The 23,027-nt window shown below is 41.0% G+C and overlaps 1 protein-coding gene across 2 annotated transcripts in view; it reads right to left on the reverse strand.

Annotated features, from left to right (window-relative positions):
• Positions 1-2,710: 2,710 nt before the first annotated feature.
• MFAP3L (microfibril associated protein 3 like) overlaps positions 2,711-23,027 on the reverse strand; it is a 42,347-nt gene continuing 22,030 nt past the window's right edge. The window contains exons 2-4 of one of the 2 annotated variants that reach the window (XM_008249776.5): positions 20,635-20,672; positions 20,242-20,553; positions 2,711-8,383 (exon numbers count right to left, since the gene is read on the reverse strand). In XM_008249776.5, coding sequence (XP_008247998.4) covers positions 7,452-8,383; positions 20,242-20,553; positions 20,635-20,672 — 1,282 coding nt within the window. In that variant the 3' untranslated portion in view covers positions 2,711-7,451. The remainder of the gene's footprint in view (positions 8,384-20,241; positions 20,554-20,634; positions 20,673-23,027) is intronic. The other variant, XM_070068293.2, reaches the window with a different exon arrangement.

The following is a 23,027-nucleotide window of genomic DNA, read 5'->3' on the forward strand; positions in this document are numbered from 1 at the left end:
AGGAAATAGATGCTGTACACTGAACAAGATAAAATTCTCCTATTTCTCTTGGAGTTCTGTGCCTAGGTGATTTTTCACATGGCTCATTGGTCTTCCCATTTCATGATGAACATTTAAAACATGAGCCAATGGTTAAACAGTCCCCTGTGTTCAGTTAGCTGCCTGCAAGTGCTCACCAAAATAATTTACTTTTTCAATGCACATTGGGCCAGAGGCTGAAAATATAGGGGTAGTAAGAAATTTGTTTGAAAAAATGTATATTGCATTATTAATTTCATTCTTTTTAAACTTATTTAATATTTGCTGATATCTGTCTTAAGAAAATTGTGATTTTACCCTTCATAAAGTTTGTAAAAATATGGAATTAAAAGATGCTTATTTTGGTTCAGACAACTTTTGTAATCCATGCTAGTATATTAATGCAATTCCTAGGAACTTTTTGAAGTACCATCAAATATACTTCTTTCAGGAGGTCAATTCTAGTATTCCTTCAGAAGCACTAATCTGCTGAGGCAACGAATCTGCTGGTTCCATTTTTTTTTCTAGTTTTGAGCAACACTTTATTTAATGAGTTTTAGTCTTAGGGTATCTCAAGGGATGGAGAGAGTACTTGATTTTGCTTTAACATACATGTTGATAGAAAATTTTCACTTGGAAGGATGTTTACCATGTGGCATAATTAATATAGTAGAACCCAGGGTACTTGTGCTTTTGTTGTAATCCTCTTTTTTATGAATATATTTATATATTTAGTTCTGAGTGCTGTGTTGACAGTAAAGGTGACAATTTTTAAAAAGTTTTTAAAACTTATTTAAAAGGCAGTAACTGAGAGAGAGGGCAAGGGAGTAAGAGAGCGAGAGAATCTTCCATTTGCTGGTTCATTCCCCGGATGGCTACAATGACCAGGACTGGGCCAGGCTGAAGCCAAGATCCAGGAGCCAGAAACTCCATCAGGGTCTCCCATGTGAGTCGAAGGGGCCCAAGTACTAGGACCATCATTTGCTGCTTTTCCAAGTGCATTAGCAGGCAGCTAGATTAGAAGTGGAGCAGCCAGGCTTGAATTAGCACTCAGATATGGGCTGCCAGTGTTATAGGCTTCACCACAACACTGGGTCCAAGAAGGCAATTTTATAGTGGCAGGGCTGACCCATGCTTCCAGGCACAGATGGCTCAAGAACCAGGAATATGACTTTTCAGATCTTTGACTCAGCAGTTAAAACCTATCAGTGACAGGGTATGACCATCAGCTCCCCAGTTACTAGAGGTTTGGAAACAGAGCTGAGCCATTTATTCATTGGTGACATTGTGGGGAAAAAATCAGGTAGCCTCACACCGATTTTCCAACTCGGTGAGTATGGTATACTTCTTTGAAAATCACTCATTAATACTAAACCTTACCTGTATCCTTTGCTTTAACCCCAAGCAGAACATGGCATCCCCAAACCTGCAAAAGTAGTTAGCAGCTGTTTGTTCTGGGTCTTGAAAATATTCACTAAAATTTCTCAGAACAAAATTTTCCTATTTTCTCTGCTATGGTAATGCTACTGTTAACTTTTTCATTAATGCCAGCATATTTTAAACATTTTTAAAATTTCATTTTATTTGAAAGAGATTTTCCACCTGCTGTTTCATGCCTCAGATGCCTGCCACAGCCAGGGTTGGGTGGGGCTGAAGCCAGGTGCCTGGAACTCTTAATATCAATATGGCTGGCAGGGGCCCAAGGTCTGGGCCATCATCTGCTGCCTCCCAGGATACGCATTATCAGGAAGCTGCATGGGAAGCAGAAAAGCTGGGGCTCACACTGGCCACTCTGATGTGGATTGTGGGCATTTCAAGGAGTGACTTAACCACTGTGCCAAATGCCTGCCCCCAAGCATATTTTTATTAAATTTTTTGAAGTTTGATTCTGAGTGGCTATATATACAGCTTGATAACTGAGTAAATTTTTTTTTTATTTGATAAGGAGAGAGACAGAGACTGAGAGCACTCCCGTTCACTGGTTCACTCTCCAAATACCTGCAGTCCCCAGCACTGGGTCAGGCTGAGGCAGGGAACTCAATCCAGGTGACCTAAGTGGGTGTCAGGGACCTAATTGCATGAACCATCACCTTCTGCCTCCCAGGGTGCACATTAGCAGGAAGCTAGAGTGGGGAAAGGAGCTGGGATTCAAATCCCAGTCATTCTGATGTGGAATATTTCATCTTAAAATACTGTCTTAACTGCAAGGCCAAACATCTACTCCTCTTCTTGGTTCTCTTACACATCCTGCAACTCACCTCATCTGAGAGGAGTTTAGCTTCTGGAGCTTACTGATTGTTACAGAATGTAGTGTGTTCTTGGCTTTGGCCTGGATTTTGTGTTGTCTAGGTGTTTTGTGGCAGTTTTGCCCTTAGGGCCTTCTCTCTGTGGAATTTCTGGGGATATGCTTGTCCTGGTCTTTTTGAATTCTGTATAGCAAAGCTTGATGTTAAGTGCTAAAAATTACTTCTTGATATAGATAAAAATAAATTGCTATAAAACTTGGATGTAGTTAAGTCTTCTGAATTTGGATAAGGTTTTGCATAATAATTATTTCATTTTTTACTTTTCCTGAGAAATGCTGCAGATGCAAAAGGTAGGGACAAGAACTGATGACAGGTTTCACATAATTTGAAATAGTAAATCAGGCCACAATTACATGCCCTTCAGGCAGGACACGACACACATTCCATAGACCTGTGCAAACCCTTTATTAAAGCAAAAATCAAATACAGAATGGGTAACATGGTTGTTTTTGCTACTGTAATATCAACCTATATATTAGTCATTTGTTTATCTCTTTAAAAATGTGAACATTTTATAGTTCACAAAATCACCAGATTAACATTTCTGCCCAGATAACATTTATTTTCTTTTCCCACTTAACCAATGACATCCAGAACTACTGTAATACAGCAAACCAAACACAAGTGCAGACATCTTTGATCCTAACTCAACTACAGCAGTTCTATGGTGTCTGAAAGATATATTCGGGGGCTTTTATTGTCAGTTAAAAATAATTTGTCAGAATATTCTTAGAACTTTCTATGTGTATATCTTCTTGCTTCAGTTATGATGCTGGTAGTGTTAGTACTAGCCCCTTTAGGAATTCCATCTCTAAAAAAATCTGAGTTAAAGATCATTAGCATCCTCGTATGATATTTTCTTGGATAATAGATAAATACTCAGTCCTTTGAAAAATACAATAAGCAAGGCTGTTTTATTTTTTCCACCCCTCACCCCCTCTACCGCACACTCCACAAATTGATTGGCTTAACCTAAACTCAGTTAATCACTGAAGAAACCCTAAAAAATCATTAGGAAAATTAACTTGGTTATCAACTGGAGGATTTTTAAGTGAATAGGTGAATATCAATATCTTGAAGATAACAGGTACTCAAAATATGTATGTGAATATAATGAAATTTCGTAGATCTTTAAAGAGTACCAATAAGTTAGTTTAAAAAGCAATAAGGGAAACGGGAATTAAAGGACTACCGAAGGACATGTGAAGGTGGGTAAAGGATGGCACTTTAACTGCACTGAGAAATTTGAGGCTCTGAAATACAAGCTAACTGCTCCATTTTCAGACCAAATGAAAATCAGAAAGGAAATCCCAAGCTGACAGAACCACAGGGACTGCCACTCAAGGATTTCAGCAGAGCTACAACACCATATTTTGAATGGTACAACAAAAGGAGTCTGGTTTTTTAAAATATTTCTTTCAGGGGCTGGGATTGGTCAAGCTGATTTGTGTTGGCTGCACTGTTTCAAGTGTGCCTGTTCAAAACATGCAAATATTCTTTGCGCCTCACATTTTCTTCACATGCTAAACAGTCAAGCAGATCTTGGATCACTGGTAAATAACACCCCAAGCATTAGATTTGAAACATGTTATCTGTCTATTGAAAAATCATTTACATAGCCATAGTTAAATTCATTCATTCTTTTCCATTAAGTTGCTTTCTTGAGTTCTCACATTTGCTCTTCAAAAGGAAATGACAATGACTTATGCAATTAAAAATAAGACATACAATAAGAAAGAAAGGGAAGGGGATTCTAGAATCCATTGTAAGAGATATGTCAAGCCTTTGAGCCTTAATTGCAAAAAAGATATACAGATCCAAGACAAATCATTCTAGATCCAGTGACACAAGAATGCTTGGGATGGATGAGAACATTCAGATAGTTTTAGAGCCATTTCTACACATTATATAATCACACATATCACATTTGGTTCCTAGAGATTTTAGTCAAGTATTAGTATTTCTTTTTGCCAAGTATGATGTACAAAAAGATGAGAATAGTAGATGTGCCCTAAAGATATGAAAATATAATATATAAAACAAAACCATTATAAATTACATAGATTTTCCATATAAAATTCTATTTTCCCCATTTAGAATAAATACCATCCAAGTTTACAGATCATCTAAAGGAATTAAATATGCACACAGGTGTGAATCATTTTCAGAATGTCAAGAAAATTACTGCAAGATAGGTATGTGATCTGGATGACTCAAACCAGAAATTGTTTGATTTTCAGAATGCCTACACAAGACGCTAAGGACAGGGCTCAGGACGTAGTGTTAAATCTTTAAAACTGCCCCAGTGCATCCAATGTGCATGAGAGTGCATGTGCACACATATTCATGCGCTCCTGTGAATTTTTATGAAGCTGAACAGCTCATTTGATCTTTGAAAAATCAGCAGGAAGTCATGAGGTCTGCATTTCATATTCTAGCAGGAGGTCTCTCTTCATAAAGAAGCTGTAAGATGGAGAGGAAGAATGTAGAATTTCTGGCAGGAGAAATTCTCATTATAAACCAACCTCCCTTTACAGTGGCTACTATTATTTGAAGAGCATGTTGATGCCTTAAAGAGGGAGAAAGTTTCGAAAATCTCTGAATCAACTGTGGACTAAAGAAGCAGAAACCAATCTGGAAAGATTCTTTGGTCACACATTTCTGCTCTTGCTTCATTAACAAATCTGCCCTATTGTAGCTTATTTTCCCTAGATGGAATAGACGCCTTCTCCTGTAGTTTCCATGTGAAAATCTTCACATGGGTTTAGAAGGAATGAGAACCGAACATAAGGGGGAAAATTTCACACAATATTAGAAAATGAGCTTCTTATATTGTTGTTGCTCTGAGGGTACAAAATCCATGGTAAGAATGTAACTTCACTAACAACTGGAAAAGTTTTGTATTCTAAGAGCTGGAAATAAAATATTTCTATAATCTAAACACACAAAAGCTTAGTTCAGGGGACCCAAACAGGAGTCATCATTTCGCTTGATTGCTTACGACTAATGCGGCCACTTCAGACACTTCTAACAAGATGTCAGTAGTTCACTGCTTGAAAGAGATGTCTGATCAACCTCCATGTCTTGTCAGATTGCCTTCCATACCAGTGATTTATAAATAAGCCCATTTAAGCTGCTGCTTCTGTAACTGCCCTGAGTTACAGAGTTGAGTTATGTTTGCTATAAAGTTTGATCAGCAAAAGGATCCCGTCTCAGGCATTTCATTTTTGCTCCAGTTTTGCTTATCCTGTGAAATGGAGCCTATCACAGATCACACATTTTCCTTAAAACTGTGTTAGAGCTAGCTGAAAGCAATTTTGTGGATCAAGTGCTGCTTACATATTTTATAGATGAGAACTAAACCACAGAGAGGAAGACTGCTGCCTATGGTCACTTCCCCAGGTGGTGACAGAATGAGGACTAAACATCTAGACATGCTCTCTCATGGCCAGTGTGGCCCATGGAACCTCCAACATCATAATCCTGTCACTTGACATGGTCATGGCCTTGTAACTGCTTGAAGGTTACTGCCTCCCTTACCTCTAAGTGATAACACTCATTCTCAACAGGATTAAATCTAAATTGTACAAGTGGTCCTAATGATTTGGGGGTTGGGGGAGACAATTCACAATTTGTTTAATATGCTATAATGTTTTAAAACCGATCCTCCTTCTTTAAGTAATGCAGCACAAAAAAGTTAGATGGACCCAGAGAAGAGGCAAAAACCCTTAAAGGAATTGTGGAAGAGAGCAAGGATGCTAACATATGTTTGGTTCTGTTAGAGTGAGACCACTGAAATGGTGCTCAGGGTTCGTCTGTTCTGCTCGCTCTTACAGATATGGAAACTGAGTCCCAGACTTTGCAAAGCAGGCAGCTGGTCATGGGCACAGTCAGGTATTGTACTTTTCAATGACTAGTTTTGTCTTCTTTCCATAACATGATGCACCCTCATATGTAACTGCTTTCTTGTGTGACTGAACAATAATTGAACAATCTCTACAAGAAAGTTTATGCCATTATGCTAACTTTTCACTCCCTTGACCATCAACAAGTCAGCTATACATTTAAGAAAAGTAGATCTGGTTACACTAGTTCACAAATGTCAGATCAAGTGTTTGAATCAACCTATGGCATATGGTCCCTGAAAAGCCCTCCTGGAAAGCCAACCTACAGGAATTCAGCAAATGTATCTGTCTTTGTAAGTAACAGGTTTTCCAGGTAAAGAATCAGTCTTTGGAGGCTGATGTTGCTTAAGCATAAACAAAGGTGTCCATGGGTAATAAGGGTGTATTTAACCTGTTACAATTTCCCTCCAGTTGAGCTCACCAAAAGGCTCTCAGAATTGGATAAGTAAATACATTTTTATTTGACTATTAAAGTGCTATTCTGGGGGCAAAGTTTTTCTCAGTTTCATAACAGCAGCTTCACTGGAAACAAACAAAAAAAGCAATGCATGAAAATAGGCTTGGGGAACGAAAAAAAAAAAAAGAGCCTAGAAAGCTAGTTTGAAACATTATAAATGACCTGTAGATATCAGCCCTGGTACTGATGACAGACACTGAAGCCTGTGAGGTAAACGTACGAGGGAAAAATAAGGACAAAAGTGGCAAAGAGGACTAACAAAGAGCAAGTAGTATTAAATACTAACTACTCCATTATAAAGGAACAGGGAGAGTAAGTAAGTAAAACTGAGAAGAAAGTGCAACAAACCCAATTACGTGCATTTGCTAGTGTAGCAGACCTATAATTTTTAAAAGGAAAAGCAATGCAGTATGCATTGGACAGGGCTCTTAACTCAGGATATCTTACAGTAGTGTACTCTTTGCCAAAAGGGCAACACCAATTAAAGGATTCGGCAGAGAATGGCCTCTGAAATTCACATCGTGTGGACAGACACCTTCTGTCCAACATGATCAGTTCGCGCCCTGATGTTGCTTGCATCCTTTCCTACTGGGGAAATTCCAGTCGCATACACTGCACACGGGTGTTTCCCCTTTTAAAACAGCATCACTCCTACCTAAGGGATGAGAGTCTCCTGGTAAGGCTTGGCGGCAAGTGCGTACTACATCTGTATTACAAGGAGCAGCCCCTGATTTTCTTGATATGCATAGCTTTTCGGAGTTGATATTAGACATGGCTTTCGTAAATAATGCAGGTGTTTTTGTCATGTGTCACTGCTGGCTCTGCAGTCTCCGGGTGAGGTGGTGGCAGCCCTCGACCTGATACCTCAACAGGGGTCGGCTCTTCAGACGTTAGTTCCGTGGATGTTATATCTGTAGAAGGCTCTGCAGTGTCTGGGGAATGTTCGCCCGATGGTTCTGTCTCCTCTTCATCTTTGACTTCAGACTGTGCACCCTCTTGCTCGTCCACGTGATCCTTTTTGGACTGTGGGTGAATGGACACCTTGATGGCAATCTGCTGAGGCTGTTCGTGCAGGGACGAGGCATCTGAGTCGGCGGTGGGAGAGTCACTTCGCTTCAGAGAGTTGGGGATCGTGTAGACCTCGTCCCTGTCTGCAGCCTCCTGGCCTTCGGGAGTATGCCTCACAAAGTTCTGCCCCTGTTCCTCCAGCCCCACCACTTCCATGATCTCCTCCATAATCGTCCTGCAGTTCATGATGAGAGGAGGCAGAGGCACGCTCCTGGCAAGCTCTTCAATATAGCGGGCAAACTCCATGGTTTTGAACTGGGTGACTTTGGCAAGCTCTAGAGTTTTGGCTGAGGTGATGATGGGGATCCGCTTGGCGATCTCAAATGCCTTCTGCAGCTTCTCTGCACCTTCTGTCCTAAAGAACTCGTTGATGGCTTTCTCAGTCTTCTTCAGGTGGCTGCTCATCATGCACAGGCGGGTGATGTTGAGGACCATGACGATGGTGAAGGCCACGAGGCAGACAACCATGTAGTAGACGCCCATGTCCCCAGAGGTAAAGATGACTCTCAGGGTCACCGTGTTGTTCACACTGCCATAGATGTTGGAAGCCACACACGTGTATCTACCTCGGTCTGAGAAAGACACCTTGGTGATGTTCAGGAGGCCACTGTCATGCATTTGCCATTTTCCTGTTGGAGGGGAGAGAAGAGAATTCAACCAAGAAGAGAATTCAGTGCAGTTCCCATGAAGACACACTGACACATTTCTAGAAACATCTCCTGCTACTCACAGTGATGAACTTGGCATGCTTACTGTGTGCTGGTGATACGCATTTACTCATTTAATCTTCACAACTCTATGAGGTGCGTACTAATACTGGCCCCACTCTACAAGAGGAGGAAACTGAGGCACAGGCAGATTAAACAGCCTTCCCAAGGTCATCAGTTTGGGAACAGAACTAGAAGATGAGGGGCCGGCGCCGTGGCACAGTAGGTTAATCCTCTGCCTGTAGTGCCAGCATCCCATATGGGTGCTAGTTCTAGTCCCGGCTGCTCCTCTTCCAACCCAGCTCTCTGCTGTGGCCTGGGAAAGCAGTAGAAGATGGCCCAAGCACTTGGGCCCCTGCACCCACATGGGATACCGGGAAGAAGCACCTGGCTCCTGGCTTCGGATCAGCACAGCTCCAGCTGTTGTAGCCATTTGGAGAGCGAACCAAGGGACGGAAGACCTTTCTCTCTGTCTCTCCCTCTCACTGTCTGTAACTCTACCTCTCAAATAAATAAAAAAAAAATCTTAAAAAAAAAAAAACTAGAAGATGAACTGAACTCAAATGGCTATACATTTAATCACCAAACTCCATGTTATATAACTCCACATCCTAGTGAAAAATGAGAGAAATAAGCAATCTGGAGAATACTGTATTCTTATTCAAGAACTCCTATCTGTAGCATCTGGTTTTCTAACCTGCTCAGTCAGCATGGCTGTACTGAATCTATGTTCACTGGGAAGTTTAATGCCTCTCAGAATACAAAGTGGTTGAGATTCAACAAAAGATCTGCAGTAAATCAATTAAATTATAATTGTTTTCCTGGGTTTCTCTTAAGATTGGAGTTATCCCTATATGACCTCAGTTAATTAAACATAAATTATGACATGAATTTTGAGGATCTGTAATGAATTGTTTCTATGCTTAAAGTTACAAGCTAACTGTGAAGATTGAGAGACAGGGTATGAACTAATATCAATTTCCTTTGGCCTTGTAAAAAAAAAAAATTACAGACCCATCAAGTTGAAAATAACCCTGACTCAGAGGAGAGCAGGTGCTGAGCAACGCAACTCCTCATCCCCCTCCCTGGAAAGGACAGCCCTGGGATTGGAGTTCTGCGTCCCGTGCAACTCTGCAGTTTGGATGAATTCTTAGCCCACATACCCGCTGCTAAGAGGACCACTGTGAAACATGATACTGGGTTTGGCCTCAGGGTCTAGGGTCCAAGCCCTTCTGAAATACCACCCTCCCTGACTTGCCCATTAAACAATCAGGTTGCAGGCAAGGCCTCTGGGAATTCTAAGGAGCAGGCAGAATTTCTCCATGAAAGCACTTTAGTTCCTGAAGCCAACCAGAGAAACCTCTCCAGAGAGCTGGGACAATTTACCATGGAGTTTCCTTTCAAGTATCTATTATCACATTATATATTACTTGTTTCTTCCCTTTAGAGCAGTGACTTTTACTTCTAATTAAAAGCCTGATGTTTTCCAAAAGGAATATGCTGGTTTTTTATTCAATCTCATAAACACAGAAGTACCCAGGGGCTGGATAGACCGTGGAAGGAGGCAACAGAGGGCCTGTTGTATGACAGTGTCCTCTCCTCCAGAAACATTCGTAAGCCAGATGGAGCAAGGAGGTACCTCGTGGGGGCCCCCAGTTCCTCCCTCTCGCCAGCCTTGGTGAATCTGGCTGGAGGCTCTCTATAGATGCTGTCACATTGCTTTGCTTTCTGAAAAGAACATCTGTGAAGAGCAGTTCCTGGCGTCCCTGTGTAACCCTCTTCTGACAATTCAGCCAGTGTATATCCCCTAAGAGTAGCAGCACTGGCTTGGAAAACCTAGTGAAGTTTCAGTTTCTTATGAATGTGCATCAACTGACAAACCTGGCACCCCGTCTGTGAAATTCTCACTCATTCAGATGGGGCATGAACAAGGTTTCCATCCTTTCATTCCCTGAACATGAATTTTTATTCTTCAGCAGCAAATTCATCCAAATATATAATGACCTGAGGCCAAGGAAATTTCTTTAGCAATTCATTCTTATAATCTGCATATTTCATAAAAGTAAACCACTGTCAACAAAGGGAAAAAATTCCAGCCTATTGCAGAAAGCTATGGAAGGTATGGGACTACCTTCTCTTGTTGGAAAATATAGCAGAAAAAAGGGTGGGGAGGGTAAGAAGGGGAATGCTTAGGATCAACTTGTTTATCTCCTCCTCCTACCTGTGCCCCTTTTGTGGAGAAATTATCTGTATCTGACAGAGTAGTTCAAATTTGGATGTAAAGGAAGAAAAGCAGGAGAGAATACCAAACTAGGAGGACAAGCATCTGGTGGTATTATAGTTTTCTCCCCACACTGAAATAGCCATTTTACTGATGATTGATTCTGGTCATTCTAGAAAAATAAAGTGTAGAAATATATACCAGTGATAACATGCAAATACTTTTTTCTAGTGAATAGTTTTAAATGTTCCTGAACTTGAACTTGATAGCTATTTTCAGTGCTTATAATTGTCTACTGACATGTACTTATCTAACCTGGAACCAAGTAATTAAATTCAGACAACTGGTAGATACTTCAAAGGTTTCTTGTCACTTTGTTAAAAAGGCATAGTTTGGAATGAAATACAATCCAATTAGGTGATACATGTGGTTCATATTGGGGCAAAGTGTGAGATATCTAGCAGATAAATTATTACTTAGGAGTGTCTTCTGATTTTCAGCCCATGACAGTGGGTCCTTAGAGAACCCTCTTTTATATACTTTACCCAGCGTTTAATCTTATCTGCTCTTAGTTTGAGAAGCTCAGCCAAGTATGTGTAAAGTTATTGTTTTGCCTTAACTACAACCTATGACTAATATGAATACATATATTAAGATCCTAAAACAGTTATCACTAACACCTAGGTAAATAAGATTTCCTACTTCCAATCTAGGACAGAGACACTGAAACATCTCTTGAGTTTTCAGTTCTTTACTGCACGCCTCTTGAAAAAAATATTTATTTTATGGATTAAGGTGATATTAATGCCACTTGGGATTCTGCTCAGGTGTGATTTGGTAAAATGAATATGTGACCTGGATTAAACACTCTTATTACCAGACCACAAAGCAAGTTCAAGTGTACTGAAGCCTAAACATACACACAACACACACACATGCACTTCCAAGGACTGTAACGTCAGGAGAACTAAAGCTCTGACCTCAAAGGTTACATATGTCTCTTTCTCCTTTTTAAAGCCTGATACATTCATTTTTTCCTGAGAACTATGACCCCAAATATCTCCTCTAAGCCTCTTCTCCTTTAATTAACTGAAAAATAGGTTTCTGCATAGTTTAGTATTACCTACAGCTCTGAAAACTATGAAGATGGCACAAATTGTGTTTTAGGGGTCTTCCCACATCAGCTGGGTCCAGGATCAAGAAGAATCTCATGTGGCCAGTCGGGAACATCTTGAGAGCAGTCTCTGTGCTGCACATTACCATTCAGCCTGGTCTACTGACACCTTGCCCTGCAACTCATTCTGGAAAGGGTCCTAACATTCACTGCCAGGAGTTAAAAAAAAAAAAAATCCCCTCAATGACCATCACAAGAAATCTCCCATGCTACAGGCATGAAGCAGGTACACATGGTATTGTCGCATGTGTATTTTAAACCAAGTGGAAAAGCCAAACTAATGCGCTGAATTCTCATGAAGCTGCTTCACTTCAGCACAAATAAAAACCTAAAATGTCAGCAATGGATGCCAAGTCAGTCAGTTCTCCATGCAATGGTTCTGGAGGAAATAAAAGAGAGCAGATGTTTTAACATTCCATTCTGAAAATAATACAAAAAGTCATGCATAAAGTGTTTCCTTAACACCCTTCACGCTGGTTCCCTCGTTCCTTTTCTGTGTTTTGCTCAGCTTGTGGCTCCCCCCGGGAAATCCATCTCTCCATCCTCTCTTCTCACTGCTGTCCTATCGGGTGGTATATACATGTGAGGCTTTCGTCTGAAATAATAACACGCGCAGGAGAAGGGCTGCTGCAGGTCTGCTGGAGACAGGAGTGCCCAGAAACCTGCCGCTGTCTTCCCCAGGAAGCTCCAGACACGAGAATCCTAAGTGAAAACCTTCATGTGAGGCCGAGGACGGTAGTGATAGAACAACTGTCGTTTCTTAGCTGTACTGCAGCGCGTGTGCTGCGCTGCACAACAAAGCTGACATTTTTAGAAGGGCAGGGACCTTTTTGATCTTGTTCACTCATTCAGTGAACAAATACCCTTGAACAAACTGTCTTTGCACCAGGTGCCATGCTAGACGATGAGAATACAAAGATGAGTACGGCAGGAAGCTGACTGCAAAAAAACATCCAGTCCCGACAGAGGGACAGACTGTCAGACAGCTACAGTGTCCTGTGGCAAGTGTGACGGCACGTGGTGCGGGTGGGGAGACAGCAAGGAAGGGTTTCCTAGAGAAGCAGGGTACAAAACCAGGTCAGTTTGTCTGTTATGGAAGGGCCTCAACATTCACAAAAGCTTCCTGTACATCCCATGGGAGGCTGAGAGGCCCCTCCTCGCTCAGAATCTCATTTTGCATGACAGACTTGCCTTACTTCACTTCTTACGCCACAGGACCTCTCCCTATGCTTCCCCTCTGTCTGGAAGGCCTTCCTTCCTCCCCACTCAGCACTTCCTTAGCCCACTTCAGACACCAGCCTTCCATCCCACTCATGGACCCCTGATTAAATCAGCAGAACTGAGCGTAGGGGTTTTAAAAATGAGGAAGACAGCATTTCACATCAGTGGTGGGGAAAGACTCCTGGGATAATTGATTAGATACCTGATGGAGAATAAAGTAATATCCTACTTTATATAATACATAGAAATAAATTCCAAGTACTCTGAAGATCTAAATGTAAAAGTATAAAATTAATAGAGGCTACAAAAATATTTTTATAATCTTGAAAGAGGAAAGCCTTTTAAAAACATTTCAAGAATCTGAAAGGCTGTGAAGGAGTGTAGTTGTTCCGTGTAGCAGTTAAGACACCTCTAGGGACATCTGCATCCCATATTAGATGCCTGAGTTCATGTCCCAGCTCTGGTACTTATTCCAGCTTTCTGCTAATGCATACCCTGGGAGGCAGCAAGTGATGGCACAAGTACTTGAGCTCTGCCACTCACATGGGAGACTGAACTGAGTTCTGGGGAGTGAGCCAGTAGATGGGAGATCTCTTTGTCTCTCAGGTCTTTAAATAAAATGAAAATAAAAATATTTGAAGAATTAGGGTTCCCCCAAGAAATACTATACATCAAGCAAGTCAAGACAAGCAACCCAAAAGAAAAAATGGATAAAAGAGAGGCTGGTATTGTGGTATAGAGGGTTAAGCTGCTGCCTGCAATGCTGGCATCCCATATGGGCATCCATTTGAATCCCACTCTGCTCCACTTCTGATCAAACTCCCTGCTAATGTGCCTGGGAAAGCAGCAGAAGATGGCTCCAATGCTTGGGCCCCTTCACTCATGAGACCAGGAAGAAGCTCCTGGCTTTGGCTCGGCCCCACTCCAGCCATCTGAGGAATGAACCAGCAGATGGAAGATCTCTTTCTCTCTGTAACTCTGACTTCCAAATAAAGAAATAAATAAACATTTTTTAAAAATGGAAAAAGGATGCGACTAGGTGATTCATAGAAATGAATAAAAAATATAAAAGAAATCAGGATTAAATTACAATTTGATGTAAGGAGACTGAATTAATTTTTAGGGATGTAGCATTTTCACCTTTCAGACAGGCAAAATACATGGAGGGGAGGGTGGAGTACTGAGTATATGTTATATTGCTGAGAAGGTGGGGAAAAGGAAACTCCCCCACATTCCACGTGGGAGTTGGGTTGAGACCAACTTAAATAAAATATTCAGGTGGTAGAGTCCCAACAAATGTTGATTCAGACACCAATGAAGTACAACATTCACTTGAATGAGTATCACATTGAATTGGGACTTTAGAAATAAGCATAAAATTGTGTGTGTGTGTGTGTGTGTATGTGTGTGTGTATGAATGTAGTGCAGATTTTCTACTATTTGAAATATAGGCTACTAGAGAGAAAGGATCCATGCCTTTTTACAATACAAAATTGAAAACAAATTTAGCACTGCAAGGTGCACCTGTTAGGAGGCCTCTGCAGTAGAGATGGGTCCCTGAAGCTATTGCAAAGAGTCAGTTTATCCTCATAGAATGTCAGATGTCCTAAATAGCACTCTGGCCTCAGAATCAGCCCTTAAGGCATTTGGATCTGGCTGAAGAGCCCATGAGAGTATTTTAGGCATGGAAAACCAAGACACCCTGGAAAAAAAAAAAAAAAAAAAAAAGGAAGACCTAAATGGAATAAATGGAAGATCTCTGTGAGTGAGATCCCAGTGGAAAGAATGGGACCATCAAAGAGGGAGGTACCTTTCTCTGAAGGGAGGAGAGAACTTCCACTTTGACTATGACCCTGTTGGAATAAGATCGAAGTCGGCAAACTCAAAAGGCTTCCATAGCCTTGGCAACTCATGACTAGAGCCTAGGGAGATTACTGACACCATAAACAAGAGTGTCAAATTATTAAGTCAACAACAGGAGTCACTATGTACTTACTTCTCATGTGGGATCTGTCCTTAGTGTGTTGTCCAATGTGAAGTAATGCTATAACTAATACTGAAACAGTATTTTACACTTTGTGTTTCTGTGTGGGTGCAAACTGATGAAATCTTTACTTAATATACACTGAATTGATCTTCTGTATATAAAGATAATTGAAAATGAATCTTGATGTGAATGGAATGGGAGAGGGAGCGGGAAATGGGAGGGGTGTGAGTGGGAGGGAAATTATAGGGGGGGGAAGCCATGTAATCTATTAACTGTACTTTGAAAATTTATATTTACTAAATAAAAAATTAAAAAAAAGAGGCAGTTTATCAGCACCACAAGCCGCAAGCGCTCCTGTGCTGCCCCTCACCCTCTAAGCCTCCCAAGAGACCTCCTTCAGTGATTATAAGGGCAGCTTTAACAAGTTATTTCCTACACCATGTGGAGCAAAGGTGGCCTGGGATAACACAGGCTCAGCTCAGCTTTCAGCTCAGGAAGGTAGAGGTGGACAGAATTTGTTGTTCAGAATCTGCAGTTCTGTTTCAAGGTATTCATATCTGAAGGGAACCCACTGTCTTTTTATATCCCAGAAAAAGAAACATCTCATCCTCTGGCTGGTAATCTTCATTAAAAAAAAAAAAAAAAAACACAAGCAAGTAATTCCATGCAGGCTACCAACAGTCATGCTGAGTGGCTAGGTCTTCTAAAACAAGAGCCCCCTATATGCAGATCCTACAAGGAACTTCCATTTTGGGAATCCCAGTGTCATCCTTATCTGAGACAGATCTGCAGGGGTCTTTTCACCAGTAAGACTAAAGTTATCTGGGTTCATATCCCACTGGTGCACCAAACTCACTAAAGAAACAAACAAATGGTGATTACCAGGGTGGCCCATGATACAGCTCAGTGGTGAACCTAAGTACCATAAATCAAACCCCTTTTATGGGAAAATGCACCATGTGTCCAAATACCTGACTGAGGAATGATCTTCAGTTGGCCATAGAACAGAGCTTCTCAGATTTGGCACTACAGACATTTGGGATGGACAGTTCTTTGTGATAGGACCTGTTTTGTGCACTATTTAGCTATTTAGCATCCTCTACTCACTAGATGCCAACAGCATAACTCCCTCCTCTCTCACCCACACTCCCTCCCCCTGTCCTGTTATCACAATTGAAGATCCCTCACCCATGCCCTGTTATCACAATGGAAAAGGTCTCCAGACTTTGCCACATGTTCTCTAGGAAGACAATGGCCCCCACTTGAGACTCACTGGGTTAGGCAAATGTGCAGTTCATCCTGTGCATAATGTATTTTGTGATTTCTGCATGCATTGCTTTTTCAGAGGTAGAATCACACTGGGCATCAAAGATCCCTTTGTACACAAAAGTGATACTTTGAGAAAGGTAGACCTTTGATGGAGGGCAGAATTCCAAACTGCAATCATAGCAGTCATATGAGTATTTTGAAATTTCAAACAACATTTAAAGGATATAAGCTTTTCTGTATTTACTGAATTTTTTAAAGGTTGAGAAACTGGAATAGAGAATTACAAATCATTCTGAAACCATTTCCTTCTGTTCAATAACACACTACCTAAACAAACAGGGATTTAAGCATTTGGAATCTATTGCTGTGAGCATATAGGACAGTATTAACAACAATAATAGCAGTTGCCATTTATTTGAGACTTTGGTATATTCCAGGTCCTCTGGTAAATATTTAATACATAACAGTTTATTCAAGACGCACAACTCCACTCAGTGGGAAAAAAGGATTTTCTCCATTTTACAGATGAGAAATACACCAGATAATTAGTACCTGAAATATTTGGGACTTTTTCATAATACATCCTGGCAACTCTACATTTCTACTCAATGAAACCTGAAAATGGCACATTTCTTGGTAATTTGCGGTTATTAGTGTTATTCGAATTCTGAGTTATTTCTGTAATATGGTTAGTAGACCACCTTAAGCAGGTGCTTTGGTGAACTTCCAAAAGAAATCTCCCAGATATATATATCACACATTAGCCTCTCTTGGTCCTGAGGAATTGGAGTGACAAGCGTTAGGAAAGCCAAGGAAACCAGCTGTGGTTCCTGCCAAGGACAAGAAAGCACCCTATTCATTCTAGGATTGCTGGGGCTGGCATGAATAATAGTTATCTCACTTTTTCAGCAGAGACAAAAAATGAAATTGTTCCTTTTCTAGATAATCACAAAGCAGATGACAGACTACAGCCAGAACAGCTCATGATGATTCTGAATACATCTGTATATATGAAATGCCATGTCCACACACGTCCACACACATACACAGTTATAGCACAGAACCCAACGCTCTTTGTCTTTGCTGTTGGGGCCACGCGCCTCTTCCATCCAGGAATTCTTCCTACATTCTCAGGATGCTCTTCAGCATTTTTCACCTACCAAGACCCAATCAATTTGCATAGACTCTCTGGGTTCCCTGGGCCTGGCAGGACACTAAAGATCAGCTGGCCACACTCTGGTTTTGTAACATCCTCTCCAATCACCTTGTTTCTCTTCTGTAACCATGAGGATTAATCATCTCATTGCCATGCTTATTATGGAAATTAGAAATTAGTTGCCTGGTACAGGTGCTTAGTAAGTGGCAGTAGTTGTTAATGATCTTAATTTTGTTAGTTTGATTTTAATAATGGTCCTGGTGTATCTCAGTAAAGTTCTTGGATATTAGCACCATTTTTCAACTACATTCAGTCACTTCCCTTTAGTTATAAATGAAACACTGCTTCATTTAAACTTCTAGCTTATCAGCCTGAAAATGAAATCGATGTCCATGTTGTGAGCATTTTCCTCATTAGAAATGAAAAGTTAAGAACTCTGGGTTCTCTAAAAAGCCACTGCAGCACAAAAATTCTAATCTTTTATGATGATGAATCTCTCATTTCTGCTATTTTCTGTGTAGGGCCTGGTTGTTAGGTATAATGCTTTGTATATTATCCCATGTTATTTGCTCCCTGAAATTACTATTATTATGCATTGTAATTACAGAGGCTGAGCTGGAACATCAAGTACTAGTATCATGAGTTCTTTTTAAAAATCTAAAGTGCATCTTCCTTATGAGATTTAAAATAGCTGATTTATCAGTGAGGCTACTGGCTGCAAATCAAATGAGAGTGCTACATTCTGATGAGCCATTTTCTGTGCTTTCCTCCCACTCACTAGGGTTTACTGATAGGCTACTTCTACAGACCACCTAAGCACCCAAACCAAAACTGATCCAAATGTGACTCCCATCTATCAACTCCTTCAATACACAGATAAAGAAGGTACAGAGTCCACTCGCCTAGATTGAGTCATTAGTTACAAGGGTCTTTTCAATTAAGACATCACCTATTATCTCTGAAGGTACCACTTTGGGACAATACTCAAAATGCTGGTACTGAGATTCAAGCCTCAACACTATGCTGTAGCGTTTTTTCCTCCCTAGGAATCAAAGGTTCAGTGCCCCAGCCCCAACTCTAATATTCAGGGGTAACCCGCATTTCAGAATCCTTGTGAAAGCGAGGTTCAGGTCTGGCATCATTCTCCTCAGTTCGGCCACCCTGATCCCCTAGCAGTTGGCCCAACCCTGTAGAAAGAATGATAAGGTACTGGGGCCTGAGTGTGTATATGTTACCATGGTTACTAGTCCCTTCACAAGAGTGATGTCCTTTCCTTTTGACTTGAAGTGTGGAAGAAGCGGCTGCAGGAATGGAAACCTGCCCATGGGCTAGGGATGGTGATCCCTCATCTTTCCACAGTCAGCATGAAGGTTCTAGTCACTGCCACTTAGTAACAGCAGAAACTTGGGCCAATGTCAGTAAAAAGGTATTTGGGCCATAATGTTTCTATGATGCCTTCTAATTTAAAATTTCTATGGTTTTACAACTTTACTTGGTGGGAAAGGAGTTTCACCCTCCCAGGTTAAACATGCAGATGATTGATAATGGATAACATTTTGAATTATAGGAAGAAGTTTTATTCTGCTGTGCAACCTTGAATGGCTGACCAAAAGGCACCTAAGTGATAGCACCATAGTGAAACGGCACATTCAAGGTCAGCTGGACTTCCAGCAGCCTGACCATTAGGAATACAGCTGTGAACCAGAAAGATGTAACTGCACTAAAATTTCACTCACTTAGTTCCAGAGGAAGATTTAAGGCATTAGCCTCTATTCTTTTTCAAAGCAATTAAGATAAAATGAAGGAAAGAGATTAAAAATGTAGGTTTTCCTGGAGCAGAAAGTCTTCTGGGGACTGTTCATTGGTTATAGGGTCATAGAATGGGGAGTGCAACATGAATGAAAGAAATTAATAAGCTTCCACCTCAGAACAGTAGTCTCTTTTGCTCCCCCACAGCCAGTCCCCACTTCATCACCACGTACATGCTGAGAAAGTAGATTAACTCCTGCAGGCCAATCAGATCAGCCTTGGGTTTTTCAGACAATTACTTCTCTCATCTAAAATAAAAAGCCTACTGATTCCCAGTGACCCAATCCTGTCTCTGGCTGGAGTCATCCGAAGTAAATGCACTGCTTATAAAGGTGATTCACACTGTTTGGTCAGAAACTCATTCATTAAAAACCGAGCTTTCTTCTACTGCCGTGTGCCATCTCTGACTGTTGCATCCACTCTCCCTCTTAGCCTTAGTCTAGAGACTGCAGCCAGGTCTCCAGGAGCACAGAATGATCCCAGCCAGGAGTTTAGAGCTTGGGTAGACCTCTTTTAACAAGTGTGGTCTTTAAATTCACAGTCAATGAATTCAACTGACATCTTCCAACAACTGCTATATTGTTTATTTGAGCCATCTCCATGAAAGAAAACAAAACTGCCTCATAAATGGAACATATACTTAAGGAAAATCCATTTTGCATATGTCTCTATAAAGATTTGAATATGCATTACATTGTAAATTTCCAAGAGGCCTTTTAAAAGAATTCAGCATTTGGCCTTTGTCTTCTGATTCAATGAGTGGGAAAAAAAAAAAAAAAAACGAATTAATACTTTGAGCCTTGAAAGTTTAGTCTGTCTTCTGCCTTTGTAAAACAGAGACAAAATGAGATCACTAGATGACCTGCATAAGAACAACTAACATGGTGAGTGCTGACTCTAAAGCCTGTGTTTCCATTTTATGACAGTCGACGTTAAGGCCTACCTCCTCCTCTTTCCTTCTCATCTTCTTCTTCTTTCAGCAGCTTGCCCATGGAATTATACCACTTGAATTGTGGGTCAGGGACGCCATAAACGCTACAGTTAATCAAGGCACTGTTCCCTTCCTTGACTATGATATGGTCAGTTCTGGCCATGATTACAGGCACAGAGCCCAAGACCATGTCAGTGCCATTTAAAGTGCTGTTTGTCACACTCCTAGCAGTGGCTAGAGTGGATACTAAGATTAAAAAGGGCACAGAAGGTAGAAAGCACACTTTCAGATGGCTCTTCAATCGACCCATCTTCTTAGCTTGCTCTGTAAGGCAATAGAGAGATGGTTTGCCAATGGAATCTTCTACTAGACAACACACTGTTCAGAGCAGGCCATGGGACGAACCTGTCCTGGATCCACAGAGCTGGTACTTGATTAAGAATCTGTTAAGAAAGAAAAGCCATACATACATAAATATTAGCATTCATACTTTTAAAAATACTACTCATATTTACAAAGTTAGCAATCCAGGTAAAATATAAACCTATATAATTTTCAAACACACATTCAGAAGATGTTCCAAAGGTTAAATTATGTTTTTCACAGAAGTCATAACAATGTAATTTTGTTATTTTTGCTATTAGAACATAGGACTCTTAGTGGGAACAAATACATTTCTTAGCCTGAATTTATTTCATATCACATTACTTCACTGAGTTAAAAAATCATTTCAGGCTTCTTTCCTTTAGTATCACAAGGACTCTTTCCACCCCCTCACCTGTTTTCACTGGAAATGACCCGACTGTTCACCTCATGTGTTCCTTAACCACTTTTATTCCAGTAAATATGACCTCCCATTTATTCCAGTGGTCAGAGCTTGGGCTCTGCCAGCGTTTGGAAGGATTTCATCAGAGTCATGCTGGCATTCTTGTAACTCCACTAAGGCTTCTGGGACAGTCCTTCCCCCTTATGCCAGTGCCTGTGCTCCTTTGAGCTCCACCCCATCTTGCTGTCTGCACTCTGTGTAACTGGCATCTACTGATTCTTGATCACTCACTGAATTCCCTGGGTTCAGTCTTCATCTAACTCCCAGAGGCTGGAGAGAAAAGATCAGTAGGTATGGGGTAGCAGAGAGGTGGCTGTTACTTCCATGTTCAAAGGTCTAACCTTCATCTATCCTTCTACCCTCCATTTCACCCACTAATCCTTGGCTACAACAAGGGCCTTTCACTTTTCTAAATTCTAAATTCTAAAGTTCCAAGCAATTGTGCAGTTCTAAACAAACCATCTTTTAACTTCTACTAACCATTCTTCCAGCTCTCGATCTCTTACTCCCCTCACTGGGATTTTTAGCTCTTCTACATCTTTCAATCTGCCTATATCCCCCACTACTGCTGACCTGCAAACTTTATTTCTAAGTCGAGACCCAGACATGCAGACTTAAAACCACAATAACTTCATCCCTTGTCTATGCCACAATTACTCTGCCAATATACAAACTTGATCATGCTAATCCTTTGTCATCCTGGCCCCTATACCCAGGATACAGGAGTACTACTTTGAAAATGATAACAATTGTGCAGTTCTTGCCAAAATAAACAAATGATCTCCAATCCTTGCCAGGCCATCAGTGACATCTGACAGTCTGTTTTATCAGGGCTTAGAATGTTCAGTATCCTCTTCCCACAATACTTATAGACATCTTCAGCTTTATTTTTTTTTTTAAGATTTATTTTATTTATTTGAAAGACAGAGTTACAGAGAGGTAGAGGGGGGGGGAGGGGGAGAGGGAGAGGAAGAGAGAGAGAGAGGTCTTCCATGCATTGATTCACTCTCCAAATGGCCACAATGGCCAGAGCTAAGCCAATCCAAAGCCAGGAGCCAGGAGCTTTTTCCGAGTCTCCCACATGAGTGCAGGGGTCCAGGGACTTGGACCATCCTCTGCTGCTTTCCCAGGCACAATAGCACAGAGCTGAATCAGAAGTGGAGCAGCCAGCACTTTGAACTGGCACCCATATGGGATGCTGGCACTGCAGGTCGGGGCTTTAACCCACTGTGCCACAGCGACAGCGCCCATCTTGAGCTTTCAAGCCAACCATTTTGGCCCTGTAGTATCCTACCTTCTCAAAAGCAAAACAAAAGCCAACATTCATCTACTAAGGCTTGTAGGCATGAATTCCTTCTATACATCTTCCTACCTTGAGAAAAGCAACCTACATTTTTTTCCTCAATTCCTCAAACAGCTACATTTTGAATTTGATTTGCTCCTTCCTGGAATAGCTCTTGCTCAAGGAACCAGTTCTCCTAGTTGCCAAGTTTTTAGTCTTTTACCAAATCTCTATGATAATGGCTACTATTGGCATTCTTTCTCAAAATTCTCCATAGCTTCCCAACTTGGTTCCTCCTAATTGCTTTCATTATTCCTTAGTAACTCCTCTTTTGCTTTCTACTCCTTAAAAGTTAGTTAACTGCTGGGGAGTCAATATTGGCCCTCTTGTCTTCTAACACACAGTTCTACTGCCATGGCTTTATTGCCACCATACCTAATAACTCTCAAACCCATGTCCTCAGTCCTGACTCTTTCCTGAAATGTCCACTGGACATTTTTACCTGGATTTTTTACAAGTAGCTCAGATTTTACATTTTATTTATTTATTTGAGAGGCAGAAAGACAGAAGTAGGTAGATAGAGTTCATACCCCCTGGTTCATTCCCCAGATGCTTGCAATGGCCAGAGCTGGGACAGGCCATTGCTAGCAGTTGGGAACTTATCCAGATCTCCTACCTGGGTGGTAGGAA

The sequence above is a fragment of the Oryctolagus cuniculus genome, chromosome 2 (genome assembly GCF_051225735.1).
Source record: "Oryctolagus cuniculus isolate XC-2025 breed Fujian yellow rabbit chromosome 2, ASM5122573v1, whole genome shotgun sequence".
NCBI lineage: Eukaryota > Metazoa > Chordata > Mammalia > Lagomorpha > Leporidae > Oryctolagus > Oryctolagus cuniculus.